We start from the raw sequence: 9,416 nt of genomic DNA, 5'->3' as shown, positions 1-9,416 counted from the left end.
AGAAAGCTGCTTCTAAGGGAAAGAAGGTTAGCTCCAAGAAAACTGGAAAGAAATAAGTAAAATCATACTAAATGTTTTAAAAGAATTTATTAAAGTTTTTATTTTAAATAAATCAAAAGGTTTAAAAAGAAAATAAATCAATCAGAATAGCAATATTATTTCTTTAATTGTTCACGTGATTGTTGAACTTGAGTAGAAATGAATTTAATCAACATCTTTGCTTTAGACAAAGCAGTCTAGAATAGTTAATCCATCTGTAATTATTATAATTTTTTATATAAGAAAACAAACATCACAACACTTTTGAATAACTTTCATAGAAATTGGTGTTCCACTTTTTTGTACTGCACAAACTTCACCTTCTTTATTTATTGCAATTGTTAAATGAGATTTACAAACACTTTCTTCTCTTTCAGATGGATCAAGTAATGGTACTCCACTTTCTGTAATTCCAAATGATACAGTTATTGGAATATGATGAATTGCTAATGGAACAGGTTTACGTTCTTCTGGTGTTAATATTTTTACATCAGTACCACAAATTTGTACTTCTCTTCTTACAGCAGTTAGTAATGCAGAAATAGCAGTAATAGATACTAGGTCCATCAAATTACCACAGTCATTAATAATATGAACACACACTGTAATTTTCCATACTAATTTTCCTCGAATAATAACAAGACCATCAACATCAATTGCACGTGTAGATAATAATCCCCTTTCTACTACCTTACCAATCTCAATTAAATCACGTGGTCCTCTTGAATCATAGAAATTTGGATTAGCCATTTCAAGAAAATTAACACGAATATTAAATATTCCTTGGTCAGGTCTTGATCTTCCAGGACATACTGGCTCTACAACACATTCTCCTAATGCCTTACTATTACCAATATGTGTTTCAACACTACCAGGTTCTCTACACACAAATGAAACTTCTCTAAACTCATCTAGTCTTCTTGCATCAATACGAATTCCTTTTTGAAGTAACCCTTCAACGTGTTCCATTTCTTTATTTTTTCAATTGTTTTTTATTTTTATTTTAACTTTTTTTAATTGAAATATATTTTTATTATTTAATTATTATTTATTTCTATTTCAAAAGAATAACAAATGACTTGAGAATATATCATTTAAATGCATCGTTCATAATATTGAATTGATTCAATACCCTTCAAAAAGAAATCAACAATATATTCTGGTGTATAATATTGGTTATTAAATTTTCTATTTGGTAAAAGAGTAATAGCATCTTCAAATGTTAAAATTAAGTCATTCATCTCATCTTCAATAATGTCATCAATATTCTCATTTATCATTTTTTTTAAGACTTTAATTTTAGTTATCAGTTCTTCTAATTGGTCTTCAAGTGTTTTAGTAAATTGATTTATAGCCATATCCTGTATTTTAATCATTGTTTCTCTTAAGTTATATTTAATAGTTGGGAATAATGTAATTTCTCTATTCACTGCCATAACATAACAACAATTGACTATACCATCATTAATATAATATACAATTGAATCAGGATAAATCAATGTAGGAGCTCCTTCCTTACCAGCTGTATCAACTGTAATTTCTCCATTCTTAATATGAAGAACAACAGTATCCCAAAATCCATTAGAAAGAATAGAAACCAAACAGCCGTCTTCAATCTCAATAATTTGTTCATTTCCTTCAATAGAAATTGGTCTACCATCAATAAGATAAACATTATTTTCTATTTTCATAGAAATTGAATCCATTGGATTGTTAATTAATTTAGCTATGAGTTGTTTGATAGGTTTCATAATAATTTTGAGTTGTTGTTTAAATTGTTTAAGTGTAAGATGTTGTTGTTCAGACATAATATTCTTGTCAAGTTCTTCTTTTTAGTTTTGATTTATATTTTTGAATATTTATGAAGTAAAATTAATAATAATAATTAAATTTATTTTTCTGTTCTTGTTCTACTATTTGACCTTGACCTTTCATTATTTTGATTTTCAGGAGCATTTTCTTTAGTTTGTTGTTGTCTTTTTTTCCACTCTCGTTTTCTTTCTTTTCTTGAGGCTTTCCATTCAAGTCGCTTATACTCTTTTTCTTCAGGAGTTTCTTTCTCTTCTCTTTTCTTTTCTTGAAGAAGTTGTAATTTTGTTTTAATGTCATCAACTGTTGGTGTTTTAAAATTTGTTTCAATCCCAGCTTTTTCTATATGCTCTGGTAAATTTAAATGTGTAGTAAAACTAGTAGAATCACTAAACATTTTATTACAAATTGAACAATAAAGACCTCCTTGTTTCTTTGTTAGTATAGTTGATCCTTTATTATTAATTAATTTTAATGACTCTTCTCTTGATGTAAGTTGAGAAACTTCTTCTTCTCCATTCCACTTTCCTTCAAAATATTCGTTAGCGTATAATTCTTTATTCCATTTTCTCCTCCCACTTTTATCAAGAGTATATTTTAATGTCATTTGTATGTGTTTATTTTTACTGTAGATATTGGAGTTTAATAAATTAAACTATTTTTTGTTTTATACACTACTTTTTAAAGTTTTTTTAACAATACCGATAGTGGTAGTCAATTATGATTAATATTAACGGTATTGTCCATTGTTTAAAATATTTATAACAACAGAACTTTTGTAGAAATTAAAACAGTTTGATATTCTTTACTTAATTTGTCTTATTAGTATTTTTTAAAAAGAGAAATTGATTACTAATCAAAAAGTATATCAATATCTTTAACAAAAACTAATCTGTTATTTGTAGAAGAACAGTCCTTTTCTTTGAGCAAGTTCTTGAGTTTTCAAAGAAGAAAAAAGATGAATATCATATATCTTTTCATATTAATAAAGTATGAACTTATTTTTCTAAAGAAATAAACAAAAAAAATAGATGTGATATGAATGGATCTACTCTACAAATTCAGTGTTCTAAGAGTTAAAAATACTGTAGTTTGTTTGAGAATGGGTTGGGACTAATTCTTTCAAAATGGCATGTCTTAAAATAAAATACAACAAATATATTAGTATTAACACTGTCATTGAAAGTATTGTTATACATGAATGACAATAAAAAGTATTATCATAATTGAAAAAAAAACAGAAAATGTGTATATGATATAATAAAGAGTTTGTTTTATATCAATTAATTATCAAAGCCATTTGGAATACAAGATGAAGAAGAGATATTTTATTGAAAAATTCATCTTGAAATAATTAAAAAAAATGTCAACGTTTGGAAATGCTGCTGGGGTAATTTGGAGAAATACTGAAGATGAAGTACTTAAAGCAGGAGTAATGAAATATGGTAAAAATGAATGGGCAAGAATTAGTAGCTTAATTGCTGGTAAATCTCCACAACAGTGTAAAGCTCGATGGTATAGTTGGCTAGACCCATCAATTAAAAAGACTGAATGGACTTCAACTGAAGAAGAGAAATTACTTCATTTGATTAAGATATTTCCTTCACAATGGCAAACAATTTCTAAAAGTGTTGGAAGAACTCCAGCACAATGTATTGAAAAATATAACCAACTTAAAGATGAAGCTACTGGAGATGATTGCTCAGGACTAAGAGAAAAAGAAATGAATGAAATCATTCCAGAAACACGACCAGCTTTAAAAGACAGAGTTGACCTTGATGATGATGAGATTGAAATGTTAAATGAAGTTCGTGCTCGTCTAGCAAACACAAAAGGAAAGAAAGCTAAACGTAAAGAACGTCAAAAATTACAACAAGACACAGCCTATGCTACTGAACTTCAAAAAAGAAGAGAACTTAGAGCAGCTGGTATTCAAGTTAGTTATTCTCATAAAATAAAAGGACCAGATTATAATTCAGAAATACCATTCTTTAGAGAAGTACCTCAAGGAAAATTTAATCCTCAAAAAGATCGTAAACCACCAAAGAAACCATCATTTATTGGTAAAGAAATGAATTAATTTTGTTTTTAATAATTTTATTAACTTATTTAACAAAAAAACAAAAGAAAAAAATCGAAAAGAGAAAAAAAAAATGATTTGAATAAAACAATTCTTTCAAGGAAATAACATAAAAGAAATTAATAAAAAAATTACATGAATGATTCTTCAAAATTAGGATTCCAATAAGCATTCATTTCTTGATAAGGAACATAAGGTTGTTCTTGAGTGTTTTGAATTGGACAAGCAGATTGGAATATTGATGCTATTTCCTGAAGAACTTCAAGTTGTTCTGGAGTAAAAAGATTAAGAACTTCACAAATCATTTGAACATGTTGGTTATAGTCATATTGAGATAGTTTCCAGATTAATTCAGAAATACTTCCATTTAATGTTTTAGTTTTTTCATTTTGACGATTTAAATTATCATTTAATTTTTGAATAAGATCTCTATTTGCTTTAATAATTTCAATTTCTAAAGAACGTTCTTGAGGTAAAATTAAAGCAGAAGTTAATTTTTTTGAATCTTTTTTAATTTTTGATATTTTTTTAGGTTTTGTTTCAGAGCAATTTTTATTTAATTTTGTTTTACGATGTGAATCAGCTTTACTTGTTGATTTGATTGGATGTGAGTAGATCGACCCAATCACAGAATCTCCTAATAATAATTTAACATGTACTCGGAATAATAAATCTTCATGTTGAGATGATAAAACAGCTAATTTACATTCAACATTTACTGTATTTGAAGTAATTTGTTGGACTTTAAATGACAATGGATTTTGAGAAACATAACCAACTGGTTTTAAATCATCCATATCATAAACTAATTCACAATCAATAGTTCCATCTATTCTATGTGGAGAAGTTATTGTTAAAGTAAAGATTGATTGTTTAACAACAACACATACTTCTTTTTCATTAATAAATTCTGTTGATGATGATGTTTGTCTTTCAAGTGTAAGTAGCATCAAAAGCAAATTTGTTAAATACAAACATTTTTTTTTGAGTTGAATATTATTTTTTTTTTATTTTTTAAATACTTTCTTTTTTATTAAAAATAATACTTCTATTAGAATCCACAGATTCTTGTAGAAGAATTTCTTCTTCTCATTTTATTCCTTATTTTTATAAATTTTTATTAAGTTTCTTATTTTAATAATTTATTATTTTATTATTATATGTTTTATTTTTTAGTTTTTTCAGTTTCATGTTTTTTCATTTTTTGATAATTTTTTAAGATAATTTTTTTATTAAAAACAATTCTTAAAATTTCTAGATGAAAGTAGAACAAAAACAAAAAAAAAAGAAGTTGATTTAACAACTATTGAACAATGAAAAAATAGGATAAATACAACAAAAAATAAAAAGTATCTTATTTTCGAATAAAAAAAAAATACCAAATATTTAAAAATAGAAAAAGAAAAACATTTTTTGAGCAATAGAAATAATGAAAAAATAACTGAATTTATTAATAAATCCAATCTGAATAAGTTCTGGGTTCAATTAACATCACAACACCTCCTTGAAAAGAAACAGCGAATTGACAAGGAATAATTTTAGAAACTGTCATTCCAACGATTTGAGTATTTAATTTTAATTGTGTTTGAAGTGAAGAAACAAGAAGATATGTACAAACTCCAAGATCTGAACTTCTTAAAATATTACATCTGTCTTTAGAAACACAAATAATAAATTTTCCATCACAAGAGAATTTAGCATCAATAATTGGTGATGGGCTTTCAAATTTATATAATATTTTCCAGTTATTTATTGAATATAATGTTATTGTATAAAGATCATTAATAATAATAAATTCATTAAATATATCCATAGAAATTGGAGAAATAGATAATTGTAATGTTTTTCCATCAAAATTTAATATTCCATTTTCTGATAATGAAATAATTTTTTTATTAATAAATCCAATTCCAACAATTGGAGAATTTAAATGAGAATTTATTTGTATTGGAATTGAATTATTACTATTTATTTCAAAAACATTACCATTAAAACATCCTATTCCTACAATAAAAGAATTAGAAGAACAAACAGTTATAATATTAACACTATCATCTGGTAATTGTTTTGGAGTATATAATAAATGTGTATTTCCTGTTTTAAATTCTTGAAGAAGAAGTTTATTACCAACAGAAAATAAACCATAATTACCATTAGATGTAATATAACATCTTTCTAATTCAGTTCTTGAATTTTCCATTTTAAAATAAACTTGAGAAGTTGAAGGTAATGATTTAGGAAGATAACAATGATAAATAGTACCATTTAAATCAAATCCATAAATTTCTCTATCATTTCCTAATTGAATTTGTAGAAGTGTTAAATTATTTGGTATTTTAATTGACTTAAAAATAACATTTAAAGACTTTTTTGGAATAACTGACATTCTTTGTGGAATAGTAGGAATTTTATAAGAAGTTATTCCATTAATTGTATATAATAAAACATTTGGAAATGTAATAACTGTTTTCATTATTTGTTGTGGTTGTGAATTAAAAGTAAATTGTTGAAGTACTTCTTCATTACATTGATCAAAAATATATATTTGATTAAGTGTTGAAATATATATTTTATCTTGTATACATTTAACGTCTTCAACCCCTTTTATTTGATACTTAAATATTGATGGCATATCAATTCGGTATTGTGCTATTTGTCCATCACATTGAATAAGACATCCATCTTTTGTAAGTGTTAAATTCATATCATCTATTTTATTAAAATATTCTCTTAAATCTTCTTCAGCTTTGACTCTCATTACATATAATTTAAAATGATGTAATTCTACTGCTACAAAAATTCCATTAACATCAATACCATATAACATTGAATCATTTCTTGATAATTTAATACATCTCAATGGAGTTTTAGTTAATGGAATTTGACATATCATTTTTAATGATGGATAATCCATTAATAATACTTTTCCTATGTTAGATGAAAATGTAATTAATTCTTTATCTAAACTTACATCAGTTACATAAATTGGTGAATTATTTTCATCAATTAATTGAGCTTGATTAATTAATCCTATAAATTCAAATGATCCTCCATAAACAGAAAAGAACTCTATTCCATTTTGTGATACAAAACATATTCTTCCTTCATTGTACATAACTTTATGTGGAGTACATAAAACAGTATCACTACGTAGATCAATCTCTCTTATAACAACTGCTTTATTAGCATCAACAATTTGAATCTTATTGTCAACTGTAAAAAGATAATGAAATCCTTGGTCTGTTTGAATGATTTCTTTAATTATGGTTTTCATTACACTTCCAATAGTACTGATATTTTTTCTATAGAGTAAAAATCTTTTTGTAGAAAATAGAAATCTATAAATTATTAAATCAAAAACCATTCTAAAAATAAAAAAATGAAAAGATAAAAACTTGTCAAAACAAAATTAAAAAAAAAGGGTTTATATAAAAAAGAAAAAAAATCTTAGTTTAAAGGAAATGAGTATCGTTGCTGTTGGATCATATAACAGTTTCTTATCTGGTTGGGAATTTCAATCAAATGAAAACTTAGAATTAAAGTCAAAACAATTATTTGGATTTAAAGTTGATAAAAATTGTATTAAAACTGTTTCAGTATCTCCTCATTATTTAGCACTTGGAGGGACTGATGATTTAATAAGATTGTATGACTTAACAATTAAGAGAGAAGTATGCACATTAATGGACCATAGTGGTACCGTTAATAAAATTGTTATATTAAATGAAGAGATGATATCTTGCTCAGACGATGGAAATATTATCTTTTATAAGTTATCACCAAAAAAAGTAGATTTAATTAATAAAATTCATGTTAGTAAAGATGGAGTTATTGACATTGCTTTAGATTCAACTGGAAAAATTTGTTTATGCATTGGAAAAAAATATATGAAAGTTGTTGATCTTTATCGTGGAAAAGTAGCATTTGAAACAAAGTTAACATTTGACCCAGAAACAATTAATTGGGTTCATAATGATGAATTTTTCTGTATTTCACATAAAAATTTAATAACAGTTTATAATAGAAAATTTGAAGAATTTAAGATATTAGAATGTGACCCAAAACAAGTTGTACGTGTTGCTTCATCTTTTGACAATTTACTTATGATAGGAACTGATAAAGGTGAAATTATTACTTGGGACTTTATTACTCCAGAAGAAATTAAAGAAACTATTGAAAAAGAAGAAGAAATCATAAACAAATTTAATGAATTAAAAGAAAATGGTGACAGTAATGAAAAAGAAGAAGAGAAAGAGGAAGGTAATGATTTGAAAGAACAAAAGAGTGATTCAGATATTTCTTTAAATTCAGATGATGAAAAGGTTGTTACTGCAAATATTGAAGAAATGGAAACAATAGAACAAACTAAAGAAAAAATGGAAAATGAAAAACAAGAAGAAACAGAAAAAGTAGATGAAAAAATAAAAGATGATAATGAAGATAATAGTAAGGAAGATGATATAGATATTGAAGAAGAAGAAAAAGAACAAGAATATCCTATGAAACAAATTATTCAAACAAGTGAAGGAAGAATAAGAGGAGTTCAACAAATTATTGTTGGTGAATGGGTTGGATTTGCTGTTGGATATTCTGATGGAAAATTATTAATTATTGATAGAGAAGGAAATATTGCATTAGAAATGAATACAGGAATGAGGATAACAGCACTTGGAGCAACATCATTTTAAATGATAATCTCTTATTAGTGAATGATTATATTTTGATTGACTGAACAAATGACTTTACTTGTTTTAATTTTTTTTCTTTCTATTTCTTTTTTTTTGTTTACAATGAAAAAAAACTTTAATTTGTATAAACTTCTTCATATTTACAAACAAATCATTTAGTATTACACTCATCTTCTGGAGAAGAGTTTAAACTTAAACTAGAAAAACTATAAATTTCTTCATCACTACCAAAATCAATATATTTTTGTTTTCTTCGTATTATTTGAATCACAATACTTCCAATTATAAAACAAATAAAATAAAATAATAATAACCCCCAAAATATTATATATAATATCCACTCCCATGTTATGTTTTCTGATTTATTTGTAGGTTCTTCAGAACTATCAATTAAAACTAAGTCACTTGATTGAAATAACAAGGAAACTTTCATAAAATCATACATTTTGAAATTGTATTTCAATTTTTCAGTTCTAATTATCTTTTTGTTCTTCTATTGGACTTTAAAAATTTTAATATTATAATCATTCATTTCTCTTTCATATAATTTTCTTTATTTATTATTTTCTTTGCTATGAACAAATTTAATTAATTTAAAAAAAATTACTGCAATCTATTCTTAAACAAAATTATATTAAACAACACCAAGCCAATTTATAAACCTAGAATTAGAACAAATAATTAAGTACATAATAATGTGTTTTAACACTATTTAATAGTCATTATTTCAATAATTTAATATCTCCTAATAAAGTAATGTATTAACTCAATTAAATTTTCATTTATTATTATGAATTTAT

General features: G+C 25.0%; 7 protein-coding genes across 7 annotated transcripts; 2 read left to right on the top strand and 5 right to left on the bottom strand.

The window, feature by feature from the left end:
• Window positions 1-155: 155 nt before the first annotated feature.
• Window positions 156-1,008, bottom strand: ENU1_060180 (exosome complex exonuclease, putative; the record flags this gene model as incomplete). Its single annotated transcript, XM_008858131.1, has 2 exons — window positions 156-236; window positions 292-1,008. 2 exons carry the CDS (start codon window positions 1,006-1,008, stop codon window positions 156-158), a joined length of 798 nt encoding a protein of 265 aa, XP_008856353.1.
• Window positions 1,009-1,133: 125 nt separating this feature from the next.
• ENU1_060170 (hypothetical protein) lies at window positions 1,134-1,847 on the bottom strand (the record flags this gene model as incomplete). The annotated part of the gene is made up of 1 exon (XM_008858130.1): window positions 1,134-1,847. One exon carries the CDS (start codon window positions 1,845-1,847, stop codon window positions 1,134-1,136), a length of 714 nt encoding a protein of 237 aa, XP_008856352.1.
• An 83-nt stretch (window positions 1,848-1,930) lies between these two features.
• ENU1_060160 (zinc finger, c2h2 type domain containing protein) lies at window positions 1,931-2,455 on the bottom strand (the record flags this gene model as incomplete). Its single annotated transcript, XM_008858129.1, has 1 exon — window positions 1,931-2,455. The coding sequence occupies one exon, from the start codon at window positions 2,453-2,455 to the stop codon at window positions 1,931-1,933; it is 525 nt and encodes a 174-aa protein (XP_008856351.1).
• A 756-nt stretch (window positions 2,456-3,211) lies between these two features.
• On the top strand, window positions 3,212-3,928 carry ENU1_060150 (myb family DNA-binding domain containing protein; the record flags this gene model as incomplete). Its single annotated transcript, XM_008858128.1, has 1 exon — window positions 3,212-3,928. One exon carries the CDS (start codon window positions 3,212-3,214, stop codon window positions 3,926-3,928), a length of 717 nt encoding a protein of 238 aa, XP_008856350.1.
• Window positions 3,929-4,059: 131 nt separating this feature from the next.
• On the bottom strand, window positions 4,060-4,878 carry ENU1_060140 (hypothetical protein; the record flags this gene model as incomplete). The annotated part of the gene is made up of 1 exon (XM_008858127.1): window positions 4,060-4,878. The coding sequence occupies one exon, from the start codon at window positions 4,876-4,878 to the stop codon at window positions 4,060-4,062; it is 819 nt and encodes a 272-aa protein (XP_008856349.1).
• A 500-nt stretch (window positions 4,879-5,378) lies between these two features.
• Window positions 5,379-7,202, bottom strand: ENU1_060130 (hypothetical protein; the record flags this gene model as incomplete). The annotated part of the gene is made up of 1 exon (XM_008858126.1): window positions 5,379-7,202. One exon carries the CDS (start codon window positions 7,200-7,202, stop codon window positions 5,379-5,381), a length of 1,824 nt encoding a protein of 607 aa, XP_008856348.1.
• Window positions 7,203-7,389: 187 nt separating this feature from the next.
• ENU1_060120 (WD domain, G-beta repeat-containing protein) lies at window positions 7,390-8,616 on the top strand (the record flags this gene model as incomplete). Its single annotated transcript, XM_008858125.1, has 1 exon — window positions 7,390-8,616. One exon carries the CDS (start codon window positions 7,390-7,392, stop codon window positions 8,614-8,616), a length of 1,227 nt encoding a protein of 408 aa, XP_008856347.1.
• Window positions 8,617-9,416: the final 800 nt, after the last annotated feature.

The sequence above is a fragment of the Entamoeba nuttalli genome (assembly GCF_000257125.1).
Source record: "Entamoeba nuttalli P19 unplaced genomic scaffold asmbl_3231, whole genome shotgun sequence".
In the NCBI taxonomy this organism is placed as follows: domain Eukaryota; phylum Evosea; order Mastigamoebida; family Endamoebidae; genus Entamoeba; species Entamoeba nuttalli.
Note: the sequence above shows the minus strand (reverse complement) of the source record. Positions and strands in the feature narration are given on the sequence as shown.